At 42.8% G+C, this 12,562-nt stretch overlaps 1 protein-coding gene and 2 long non-coding RNA genes across 9 annotated transcripts in view; 1 reads left to right on the forward strand and 2 right to left on the reverse strand.

Annotated features, from left to right (window-relative positions):
• The window catches only part of LOC149123419 (uncharacterized), a 51,451-nt gene extending 44,998 nt beyond the window's left edge, over nucleotides 1–6,453 (reverse strand). Inside the window, exons 1-2 of one of the 5 annotated variants that reach the window (XR_016215990.1) lie at nucleotides 3,480–3,881; nucleotides 3,248–3,392 (exon numbers count right to left, since the gene is read on the reverse strand). This is a non-coding gene — a long non-coding RNA (uncharacterized LOC149123419). Of the gene's footprint in view, nucleotides 1–3,247; nucleotides 3,393–3,479; nucleotides 3,955–4,977 lie in introns of those variants that run through there. The other 4 variants (XR_016215991.1, XR_016215992.1, XR_016215993.1 and 1 more) reach the window with 4 other exon arrangements.
• The window catches only part of LOC149123418 (uncharacterized), a 207,965-nt gene that overhangs the window by 160,175 nt on the left and 35,228 nt on the right, over nucleotides 1–12,562 (reverse strand). The window lies entirely within an intron of this gene.
• SPTLC3 (serine palmitoyltransferase long chain base subunit 3) overlaps nucleotides 1–12,562 on the forward strand; it is a 159,547-nt gene that overhangs the window by 102,163 nt on the left and 44,822 nt on the right. Inside the window, exons 8-9 of the mRNA XM_002710970.6 lie at nucleotides 3,184–3,403; nucleotides 11,628–11,754. Coding sequence (XP_002711016.4) covers nucleotides 3,184–3,403; nucleotides 11,628–11,754 — 347 coding nt within the window. The remainder of the gene's footprint in view (nucleotides 1–3,183; nucleotides 3,404–11,627; nucleotides 11,755–12,562) is intronic.

The following is a 12,562-nucleotide window of genomic DNA, read 5'->3' on the forward strand; positions in this document are numbered from 1 at the left end:
ATTTTCCTTCAAGTATTGTTTTAAAGTCACATTTTCCTAGTTTTGTGTCTTAAGGCTCTAAGTCTAAATTTCTTGTCAGCTCACAGTGGTTTAGAAAACTAAAAATTCATCCAAAATTAATCCTGGGACAAAGGGGTGAGCGTTAGCCTGGGCCATGAACTAGCACTTCTGGAGCCAAAACGTTCAAAAGTGAAAGACATCAAAAAATATTCGTCCCTTCCAAAAAAAATACATATGTAAACATGTGCTCAAGTCTCAGAATGTCATCTACTCTAGGAATGTAAGCCATCCTCCTCCCCAGAACAGTGTAACTTTAGACTGAGAAGGGCAGCAGTAAATTCTAACTTATATCTCTATGTTTTAAACAGAGAGAGAATAAGAAAACAGTGTTAACTTTTAATTAGTCTTAACTCCTTTTTTCTCATTCTTTTCACCTTCCTTTCCAATCATGGGTTATACTTTGATACCACCAAAGAGATTTTTCCACCACATATATTGGCCAACCAGTGGTTTAATTTCCAATTCGGTCAGTGGATAATATGGTTTATATGTAGAGGGAAAGGTGGTGAGAGGGAGATTTCAAAAGGCGTCTTGTCACTTAGCTAATACATTATGTAATAGAAAAGATATAAAGAAATTATTCACTGGCTTGCTGGTTTAAGAATATTTCAAGTCCCTGAACAGAGCTTCAAATTAACTGGTAGAATTATCTTTACCTACAGTTGTATTTTAGTTATTTTTATTCAATTGAAATCAAAAGAAAAACACAACCTTCCATTCAGGAAGAAAGAATAAAATGCTGTTCTTGTTTTATCACTTTTGGAACTGCTTTTTGGACAGAAATTCATAGGAATAACATAGATAACCTTTTTTATGCAAGCATCAGACTCGATACCCCACCATAGGGAAAGGTTCTATTCAAATCTGGTCACATTGAGAAAATGAAAACTTAGTGTGAATGAATGTAACTTTATAAAAGCTGAATTCTCCCTAGGATTCTCACATGCCCTTGCATTAATTCCAGAAATCAGCAGTATTTTACAGTCATTAATCTTAGAGAAAGAAATATAAACCAGGTGGGCAGGCCCCTAACATTAACAAGACCAGCCCCATTGAAGGATAGATAATTAGCCGCCCAGAGTGTCTACAAACACTGTTCAGCATTAGCTTTGGACCCTGCCAAATTCAGACCCAGAACAAAGAATAGTTATTTGTGGCATATCAGGTTTTAGCCTATTTGTGTTACCCATGCACAATGTTTAAAGATGAGAAGAAAACTCTAGAATTCTGACAGCCTGAAGCCATTTGTTATATTTGACACCCACAATGCTACCCACATGCCTCATTCTGAAAGACACAACGCACAGCACAGTTGAGGGCTCCCTGATTTCCAGGTTAGGCCTCACTGCAACCAATTTCTCTGAGTGCTGTATCCTAAGAATAACAATTCCCCAAGTGCTAAATTATGGACCAGTCACTTTACATTCATGATTTCCAGTCACTGTTATAAAGGCCCTGTGAGGAGGGTTCCCTTATCATACTTTTTTTACACATGAGAAAACTGAGGCAGGAAATATTACTTTTTTACTGAATCAGTCTAACCTTGAAGCTTATATTAAGAAAATTAACCTAATAAACTAATTAGGAAGAAGTTCAGCTGCCTGATTCAATTGATTAGTTTATGACCTAAATTGAAGGGTAGCTTGAATCGTTTGACAAGTTCCTTTGCCTGGTGAGTGTGTGAGTCTGTGTTTTCATAGTACTTGCCTGCCAGTGCAGTCAAAACTGTGTGTACTATGAACACAGCTTACAAAGTGTCCTGAGAACTGATGAGAGATGACAGGGGTTTTTTTTTATATATATATATTTTTAAGCATTAAGATTTATTTTATTTGAAAGAGAGGGTTACAGGGAGAAATAGAGACAGAAAGAGAAAGGTCTTCCATCCTCTGGTTCACAGCCCTAAATGGCCACAACGGCCAGAGCTGAGCTGATCTGAAACCAGGAGCCAGGAGCTTCTTCCAGGTCTCCCACGTGGGTGCAGGGGCCTAAGGGCTTGGGCCATCTTCTACTGCTTTCTCAGGCCATAACAGAGAGCTGCATTGGAAATGGACTTGAACCGGTGCCTGTATGTGATGCCGGAGCTGCAGGTTGGGGCCTTAACCCGCTGTGCCACAGCGCCACCCCCAACAGTTATTTTAAAGCCGCTGACTTCCAGAGGTGCCATAAAATATTATTAATTTTACTTATTTATTGACTTTGTATTTTTCCCCTGAGACAGGACTTGAAGTGTTTGGCAACTTACACTATGGGTTAATGCAAAAGGGTTCATCTACAGGAGCAGTCCTCAAAGTGCTGTCCCTGATGATGGGGATCAGAAACTCTGGGGAGTCTGGAAAAAATGTACTATTTCAACACTGACCTGCTCAATCAGAAACTCTGGGGGACAGACCCAGAAATCTGTGTTTTCATAAATAGTTGCTCAACTTTGTTTCACTGCCCCAAGAGTAGAAAGCGGAGACAACACCAGGTGCCTCAAATTAGCCTTTGACTTTCAATAGGTATTGAATAAGAGGTCCTTAGGACTTTTTACTGTGCCTTAGTTAATACTCTGAGGTCCTAACTAATTTTCTTTCGTGTGTTTTTAATTCCTTCTTTTAATATTTGTGTGTTTTCAATTCCTCCTTTTTAATATTTGACAATTCATGCATAAATGGAAAAATGTAAGTTTCATGTATTTCATGTATACAGATTTAGAAATACAGTGAAACTTCCTACCCTAACCTCCCTCCTGCCCACCCTCCAGCCCTTCTCTTCCCTCTCCCATTCCCACTCTTAATTTTTATAAAGATCTACTTTCAGCTTGCTTAATGATCGACTGTTAACCCTACGCTAAGTAAGAGGGTTCAACAAATAGTAGGAAGAAAAAACACACAGCTCCTCAGCAGAAGAGACAAGGGCTGTAAACAGTCATCAAATCTCAAAATGTCCATTTCACTCCAATATATTACATGTTAGTTACTCTATTAGTTACCTTGGATCAGGGAAAACATATGATCACTGAAGAGCAATTTAATAAAAAAACTAGCAGAGGACCTAGAATCCCAGTGCATGTACTGGGAGATTGACAGAGCACCCCAGGAGAGTATTCATTAGTTACGAGCATTTCTGCTTCTGCCATAGCATGGAAGGTTCCATTGTGCGGCTTCCCCAGATCGTGGCCCTAAAGAAGAAATACAAAGCTTACCTCTACGTAGATGAAGCTCACAGTATTGGGTCAGTGGGCCCAACCGGCCGGGGCGTTTCCGAATTCTTTGGAATAGACCCTGGAGATGTTGATGTGCTCATGGGCACGTTCACCAAAAGCTTTGGAGCCGCAGGAGGTTACATAGCTGGAAAGAAGGTAAGAGACTCCTAGTGTCTTTAAAATCTGCTGGCCGCTATGAACTCCGGGGAAGCTTCAGCTCAGTTCACCTCACCTTGACTCAGCCCTGCAGCTGAGTAACAATGGATCCACACCCAGGTGAGGCCAAGGACTTCACGGAGCTCACTCTCTAATTGTGGAGAGCAGCATGGAGTGAGTGCTCACTTTATAATAAGATGCCAAAGCTTACCCAAGATTCAGTACAAAGGAGAGGCATAACCGACTCACTAGGGGAGTTTCTGGGATGTCTCCAGAATGAATGTCAGCCTTGCCGACAAGTGATGGGAGAGTGGATTATTCCTCAGAGAGGAATAATGTATACTCAGCCACAGAAGTGATTAGGGGATGTTACAAGACAGATCTGCAAGTAGTTTGTGTTTTGTGAAGAACGCAAAGCAGGTAATAGTAACAGTAGGCAAAGGCCAGGTGTTAAGGAGGCTGACCTTATGTTAGGCTATAAGCTATGAGTTTTGAGAGTTTTCATCGGAACAATGGCAGGATCAGTGGCATTTGTGGGCACTCTCATGGAAAGTGGAATTAAAAGAGAAGTTTATTTTGTGCAAAAAAAGTTGAAAACCATATATAAAAAGGATCTTAATATATTCATGGAAGATGTATATTATTTAAAAAAAATTATGTGTGAATGTCAGTTTTTGTACCACAATAAATTTACCTTTTAATCCATTTTTTCATGAACTTTTTGAAATACCCATTGTACTTCTAAGATACTCTGCAAAAACAGTTCTTTCCATAGTGTTGGGTAAGCCATAGGTCAAATCTTCCCACTCTCTAATCTTATCTATATACCTAAAAGATTTTATGTGATGAAATTAGACTTTTTAAATGAGTGCTAGCTCTGTTATTCAAGTGTTAGTACCACCAATGGGTTTGTGAATATAAAACAATAAATGTTCGGAAGACATTTTAAAAGAAGAGGGGCTGGATGGGAGAGGGTTGTGGCCCAGTGGATTAAGCAGCCCCTTGGGTCACCCACATCCCCTATCAGAGTACTGAGTCAAGTCCTAGCTATCTGCTTCTCATCAAGTTCTCTGCTAATGCACCTGGGAAGCAGACACTGCGCTCCTGTTACCCAGGTGGGAGATTCAGATGGCACTCCTGGCTCCTGGCTTCAACCTGGCCCAGCCCCGGCTATTGTGGCCATCTGGGGAGTGGAACCAGCAGATATAAGATATATAAGATATTTCTCTCTCTCTCTCCCCCCTCTCCCCCCCTCCTTCTCTTCCCCTCCCTCCCTCTCTCTCCCTCCCCCCTTCTCCTCTCTTTCTCTCTCCTTCTTTCTTTCTCTCCCCCCACTCACCTTTCAAATAAATAAACAAATCTTTCAAAAGAAGAATGAGAAGGGGGAGACATGGAGATGACAGGGGAGGAGAAGGAGGATGGGAAAGGGAAAGTCTGATATTCAAACTCGGATTTGAGCATCAGGGGGCCAGATGTCTCCCCATTATATGACAGCCTTATCCAAACCTTGACAGCAATCTCATACAACCCTATATCCACCCCAAAGAGATCGTGTGACAGTGGTGCTGGCTCACCCCAGATGGAAGAGCAGGCCGCAAACCAGTGCACACAGGTGGCACCAATGGCTTATCTAAACTTCTCCATTCCTTGCCCATTGTGATCAGAAGGAATAAAACTCCTGGTAAACCAGTTAGACAGATCAAGGAGTGCAGCAGAAAACAGTCCTGTCATTCAAAGCCCGTGATTTAAAACAACAGATTTCATCTTGGCCACTCGCCCTGCTATGATGCTGAAAATACTCAGTGTTTTAAGTGGACTTTACCCCTCACTAAGCACTGCTTTATCCCAGGCTCCCAGCGTTCCGTTTTCAGCCTCCTTCCACTGGCCTGTGGGAATTAGCTGGGTGATGCGGAAAACCTAGAGCATGCCCAGGATCCTACACATGTCAGCTAAACCCGGTGAAAGGTTCAATGCTCCCCTCGCAGCGCTCACAGCAGTGGGATCAGAGGGCCTCAAATTTAGGAGCTCCTCTTACCGAGACTGCAATGTTTTGTGAGCTTGAGGTTTGGTGATTACTTTAGCAGAGCTCTGAGCTCAAACATTTTAACCAGGCATAACTCTGCTTCCAGAGTGAAAGGCACCTGAATAAACTGGAGCAAGCAGATCCTTGAAATGCTGTCAAATTTGGTAGATGTCACAGTTTTCTCCTTGGAGTTCCTTCAATTGATACACACTTTACACAAAGCCCGGTGACGAGCCGAAGTAAGAAATGACACCCTGTAGTTCTCCCGCGTAGTCTCCCTCTTGAAGTTAGCTGGAGGATTTTAAAAGTATAGGCGTTCTTGGCAGCATCACTCCTATGCATTTAGGATACATACTGAGCAATTGCGAAAATGATGATTATTTACATTAATCAGGATGCAGAAGAAGTATGGACGTCTGTTCATTTTATTGTTCCTTAAAATACTCATTCTGATATTTGGGTGCAGAGGGCTGCATCACTCGTTCCTTCCTTTTCCACTCCTCCTCCTAGTCTCTGGTCCTCTCTCTCCATAGTACAGTGCAAACTCTGAACTTACCACTAGATGGCAGAAAGCAAAAGGGTGTTAGGCAGAGCCCTGTTAGCCTATACTGAGCAAGAAAGCCCAAAAGCAGCAAGATCCGAAACTTTGAAAATAGAGCGCTTTTTAAGATGTGAAGGGTGAGTAAGAGATAGGAGGGCGCTGGAGAAGTTGCTTGTCTGTGTCACCCATTATGATTTAAAAAGCAGTCAGATAGATACACACGTGGCTGGAATGGTTTTGGTGAGATCATAAAGCCGAGATAAACTGGTTTCTCCCCAGCCTAATGAGCCAAGGAACCCATTATGTAATAAAACTTATGTATCTGCTCCCAGGTACCTTTAATTTCTCTTAATTGTGTTAATTTTAATTATGTGTATCTTCAGTTTAAATGATACAATGTATTCTCCTGAACTGAGGATAACTTTGTGAAGAATTTTCACTCTGGGTTTGGTTTAAGCTATGCTTTTTAAACTGAAAGCACATAGGATTTGGCAAATAAAAATATTTTAGTTTTAAAAAAATCTTCATCCTTATCTGTTTAAATAATTAGAGCATTTCATACACACAGTCTTCCAAGATATTTTGCAGTATATGAGATGTTTTAAAAAGTACATGGAAAATAAACTTTATCTCTTAATTCCATTCTCCACAGACTTTTTTGAAATGTTTTTGTATATCTTAATTTGGGGGTTATTGCAAAATATCCAGGATTCTAAACCACCAGACACATAGCAACAAAATTCACCATAAAAATGTTACAGTGCACACACTCAGACTTAACATTTTTCTGAAAATGGGGTTCTTAGTAAATCAAGATTTAAAAACAATCACTTGAATCCAAAAACCAAGAAAACCAAAAAAACACCTGACCCTTCCTTTCTAAAAGACAATGTTAATATTGATATAGATGAACCATATTCCCAATAACAGTGTCCCAGAGGCTCTAGAAATCTTTATGCAGTGGGCCAAGGTCAGAGCTATATACATTACCATCTGGAAGAGTCAAGTGAGAGGGAAACATTGAGAAACAAAGGGGAAAAGCATCAACTTGATGCTAAGACGCTACCAGAGAGCAGAGGTTTTGTTTTGGCCTCAGCCTTCCCCTCATAGAAATGTCTGACAAATTCATCTCAGCTAATGAGAGCTTCTGTCTGGCTTTCTTTCCCCACCTAGGAGAAAATGCTAATATATATAGTCTCTGGAGAGTGAGCACACGGAGTGGGCGCTTAGCCCAGCAGTTACCAGGCCCACACATGGTAGTGTCTGGCTCCTGACGCCAGCCTCCTGCCACTGCAGACCCTGGGAGGGAGCAGTGATGATTCAGCTAGTGGGGTTCCTGGGTTTCTGACTTCCAGTCCTGGTTTGCTGGCATTTGGGGAGTGAACTGGGAAGCCGGGGCTCTCTTGCGTGCTCTCACGGTCTCGTACTCTCTATTTTGCTCACTTTGAGCTTAGAGCTGCGACAGGTGCTCCGTGAAGAACCCCACCTGGAGGATTCTGTCCTTCCAAAATCTTTCAGATGAAACGTTAGCTAATGACCCCTCCACCCAAGGGAGCCCCATGCCATGAATGGCTTCTCTGAAGAAAGCCTAAGCTGATGGCCCTACACTTGTTTTCATTTGTATTCATTAGTTGCTGGGGAGCTGTGCCTGACCCCGGAGACCCCACTTTTTTCTCCAGGCATGGATTCTGATTTCTCTTGCCTGTCTGGTGCTAACCATTGGCTTCCACAGCCTCGACAGGCTGACCAGAGACTTGCAGATGAATGAAGCAAAGGAAAACCCTCCTGACTGATAGTTTCCAGGGCTGGAACGCTCAAGGAAGGAAGGGGGATAGCGCAGCCAAGTTTGGGGTGAGCGTGAGCTCCCAGAGTCTGCACACCAGGCACAGGCAGGCCCCTGGCAGAAGCCAGCTCTGCCTTGTGAGCTCGGCCCTGGCTGTGTTTAACAGCCCTTTGAAGTAAACAGGGGGTCACAGAATGAGCACCAAGATGTTTATGCTAAGAGCCTCCTGTCTGGTTTCCTGTCCAAAACCCACCCTTGCCCTCAACTCCAGGACTGTGGGTAAAGAAAATAATCCAAGTTTTGAACTTAAACATGGACTTGGAAACCTCAGTCTGAGGAGACCTCTAACCTACCCTGAAGGAAGACACAACCCAGACTCACCCTGCAAAAGACCAAAGCCAGCTCTTAACTCACGACTTATCGCACCCAGTGGGGACATAAAGGAAGGCACTCAGTAACCGAGAATCAAGGCTTTCCTTGCCGGTCCCCAGAAGTTACTCAAGAGCTCTCCTTTCTGAACCACACAAGCAAATTACCCCCAGTATTACCCCCAGTCAGCAAACTGATTTTTCAGGGAGAGCAAACTCAGTCCAAAAGAAATACAATTGTGAACAAGACAGTCCTGATGTTAAAAAGGGGTGATACTGAACCACTGAGCATGTATTTAAAACAAGAATGCTCATGACTTGACTTTATGGGATCTCTCCATTTCTGAAGGAAAATTGGGGGTCTGAAACATTGGGAAGAGCCCTTTCAGTCAGGGGTCAAAGTAACTTTGCCTTGTTCCCTTGCCAGCTGTTTGTCAGCAGTGCCCCCAAGCTCAGAGAATACTGTTACATTTGTTTCCAAGAATGCAGCTTTGTATACCACCTCCCATACACTTCAAGGACCCTCACCATCTTCCTCTGTCTCTGAACCCTGTCTGCTTTCCATGAGGCCACCAGTATGCACCATGCCCCCCCCCCCCCCGCCCCCCGCCAATTCTCCACTATGGATTTTTAAGGGAAACGTGTAACACCACACCTGCTCTCAAGGACATGAACCATTTGGGAACTGACACGATTCCATCTGTGCTTTAGTACTGTACAGACTTGAGTATATACAGCATATTGAGTAATTTTCCCCAACACCCCACCCCCCCAAAAAAGAGGAAGACTGTGAATCAGAAAAAGTACCACAGGGTAAGTAAAAGTTGAATTGGCCTCTGGCCAATCAGAACTCCCTCACCCTTGTGGTGTGGTGATAAAGGTGGGAACTCTAGAGCCAGATACTTTGGGTCCAAATCCTTGTCCCATCACTTTTCCAGGATAATTTTCTGAACCTCTCTGTGACTCATTTATTCCATCTATGAGATAGGGACAAAAATAGGACCTACCTCATAGAGTTATTGCAGACCTTGATGTGCAAAGTTCTTAAAATGGAACCTCAAGCAGACGATGAATATCAGTTATGGCATTAGCTTCTAGTCTCATTCTCTCTTCAAAGTTCCATCTGCCATCACATACTCCTCTCTTTAAAATCCCTCTCTTATCCTTCCTTTTCACTCTTACTGCCACCACCCCAGTGAGGATGGAGGAGGAACTGGGCTGAAAATCCTGGCTTGATGTCTGGGTCTACCAGTGTTTAATTGCATGATCTAGAACACATTTAATTGCATAAGTCTAGAATGTAACATCTAGAAAATAACTCTAGAACATTGCCTTCTGCAAGGTGAGAGAGCTGGAATAAAGACAGGCCAAGGGGTCCTCCCACTTGTCCAACAGTCTTTGAACTGGCCATCTATTCGCAATAATAACCAACCACATCATGTATTCACTGTATGTCAGACTCCTTTTGAAGCACCACTGATGCATTAACTCATTTTATCCTCATAGACTCTGAGGTAGGCATTACTGTCATCTCTCAGCAAAGAAGAAAACTCAGGCACAGATTTAGTCACTTGCCCATGTAAATCACGAAGCCAGGATTTGATCCCAAAATATTTGGGTTCAGGAGCCTGTGCTGGTACTCCTGCATTATACTTCCTTCATCTCAGAGGCACACGTTTCCCCTTCGACTCCCAACTACTCCTGTGGTGTGTGCCCATAAGATGCCATCCTTATTCCTGATTTTAGCACAGGTCCATGACTTTCCCCTCCTTTACATCTAAGTCCCCTCATCCTCTTGGCGAGATCACTGTCGTCAAACACTCCTTTCCTGACACAGGTCCACATGAGTCTATCACACCCCACTTCTCCTTGGTTCCCCCAGCATCCTGTGGGGAGGTGTTCACTCTCTACAGAGAAAGAAAATCCTTGTTGCTGCCCATTGGGGCAGAACACTGAGATGTGAAGGGCAGCCTGGCTGCAGCTGCTCTGGAAAGTGACTGCTGCTCTCCTGTTCAGGTGCCCTGGATCCTCCAAAGTGAACTTCCCGATTGCCAGCCACATGGCCGATACCCTAAATGAGGCCAGCATCCTGCACATCCAAGGGATCTTCCAAAAGTTCATGAGAAGTGTGTATTATGAAAAAAGTGTGCATGGATTTCAAAGGATTTTCCATCAAAATAAACACTTTTTAATCCATTTTCCGTGAACTTTTTAAAAAGATTTATTAATTAAAAGGCAGTCACACACACACGGTGGGGGGGAGGTGGAGAGGGAGAGAGGGAGAGAGGTGGGGGAGAGAGAGAGAATCCTCTATCCACTGGGCCTCTCCTCAAATGCACACCATAGCCAGGGTTGGGCCAGGCTAAAGCCAGAAGTCAGGAACTCCATACAGGTTTCCCACATGGGTGGCAGGGACCTGAGGATTTTGGCTATCTTCCATTGCCTTCCCAGGTGCATTAGCAGGAAGCTGGATCAGAAGTGGAGCAGCAGAGAACCAAACTGGCACTCTGACATGGGATGCCAACATCACAAGCAGCAGCTTAACCAGCTGTGCCACAATGCCAGTCTCTCCATGAGCTTTTTGAAGCACCTTCATATTCTTCAAATATGGCAAAACCTGCCCAGCTGTTTTTATTATATTCACCAAAAAAAAAAAAGATTAGGCAGCAACTTAATTTTAATTATATACATGGACTGTAGATGCCAGAAACTAGCCTATGGCTTGTTTCTCTCTTCCCTCCCATGTGAACTCCCACAAAGTTGTTCAGAACAACGTTCTGTTGGTTAAGGAAAGACACGTGACCAGTCCAATTCATCTATCTTTTGGAAGTTGCTGCAAAGTTGGATTGCAAAGATGTACGGTATAGGAAATAAAGGAAATGCAGCCATTTGTTAACAATCTACCTTCTGCTATTGCCTTCATACCTTTGTTCAGCTTTTCCTTTTGCACTCCCTCCCCTCACATTTTCTAAACTCTGTTTTCAAGATGTAATCGATCCCATCTCCTCCTTGGAAGCTTCCCTCTCTGCTCCAGCCAGCAGTGTCCTCTCTGAATCCTCTGCATCTGGTAGCCCTATTGTATGTACTGTTACTTTTCCTAGCACTACATTTCCATGGGAACAATCGTAATATTCTCAAAGGCAAGAACCATATCCTATAGTCTTTGGACACTCCTCAATACCAAGTCAGTTCTCTCACATAGTAGAATTCAACAGACGTCTTGGGAATCATTTTTGCTTCACAATCTGGTTTTGCTTTACAGACTTCGGCTCCAAATGTGCAGTATCCCACTTTTGTATAGCTTCTAGATTTTTGAGGGTGAGACTGAGATTAAAGGGGTAGCAAATAGAAGCACTTTGGTAATGCCCATTAAAGTCACATGCATCTTTTGAGCTTCAAAAATAAAATGTCTTTTGCTTGATGGGTGGAGGCAAGACTAGATGTGATGCTCACCTCTGATACTGAGATTTATTTGCCTTCTTTTTGGGTCTCCCCCATCTTTGCTTAAGGAACTTGTGGATTACATACGGGTCCACTCACATAGTGCTGTTTATGCTACATCCATGAGCCCTCCAGTGGCAGAGCAAATCATCAGAGCAATGAAACTCATCATGGGACTGGATGGGACCACGCAAGGTAAGAGCATCTACAACCACAGAGCACTTGTGACTCCCCTCCCCGACTCTGTCAATCTTCCCCCTTCTCAAATTCATACCTTTGTCTAAAGTAACACAAGCAATATGATAAATGTATCAGAACTGTTGTCAGCACAAACACACACACACAAACACACAAATGCTTTGTTAAAGGGAAGAAAACTTTCTAATTCATCTCCTAATGTGATCAGCAAATTTAGATAATTTTGTGTGATTACTTATGTTGAAATGAAGTAAATATTTTGTGTGTATATGTTTGTGTATGTGTGTATGATTTATGTGTGTATTTCTATGTGTATATTTATAGGTGTGTGTATGCATGTATATGTATGTATGTGTGTATGTATTTATATGTGTGTATGTATTGTGTATATTATGGATGTGAGTGTGTGTTTGCTTTAGTTTGCTTGGGGTTGTCACTTGTGTTTCCCTGACACCAAGACAGTCCATTTAATATTCAACTTTTTAACATCCTTTTACAACCCACTGGCCATTTGAGGGTATCTGGGGAAAACACACACAATAACTTTCCAGCCATTATTTGCCATTGGATCACCTCAACTAAAGTGTGTGACTTTGCTCAACCCAAATGAATTAGAACTACTTCTTGAGAAACTGTTTCATCAAAGCCCCTTGTAACTCTTCTACTTTCGTTCACACATGCTTTATAGAGCTTCTCCCACATGGCACATGCCACTGGGGAGACAGTGATGAATAAGGCAGTTTCCGCAGCCAGGCAAGCTGGTGAGTGCTTTTATGGAGCAGCAAATTATACCCACCCCAGAACC

Source organism: Oryctolagus cuniculus, chromosome 11 (assembly GCF_051225735.1).
Source record: "Oryctolagus cuniculus isolate XC-2025 breed Fujian yellow rabbit chromosome 11, ASM5122573v1, whole genome shotgun sequence".
NCBI lineage: Eukaryota > Metazoa > Chordata > Mammalia > Lagomorpha > Leporidae > Oryctolagus > Oryctolagus cuniculus.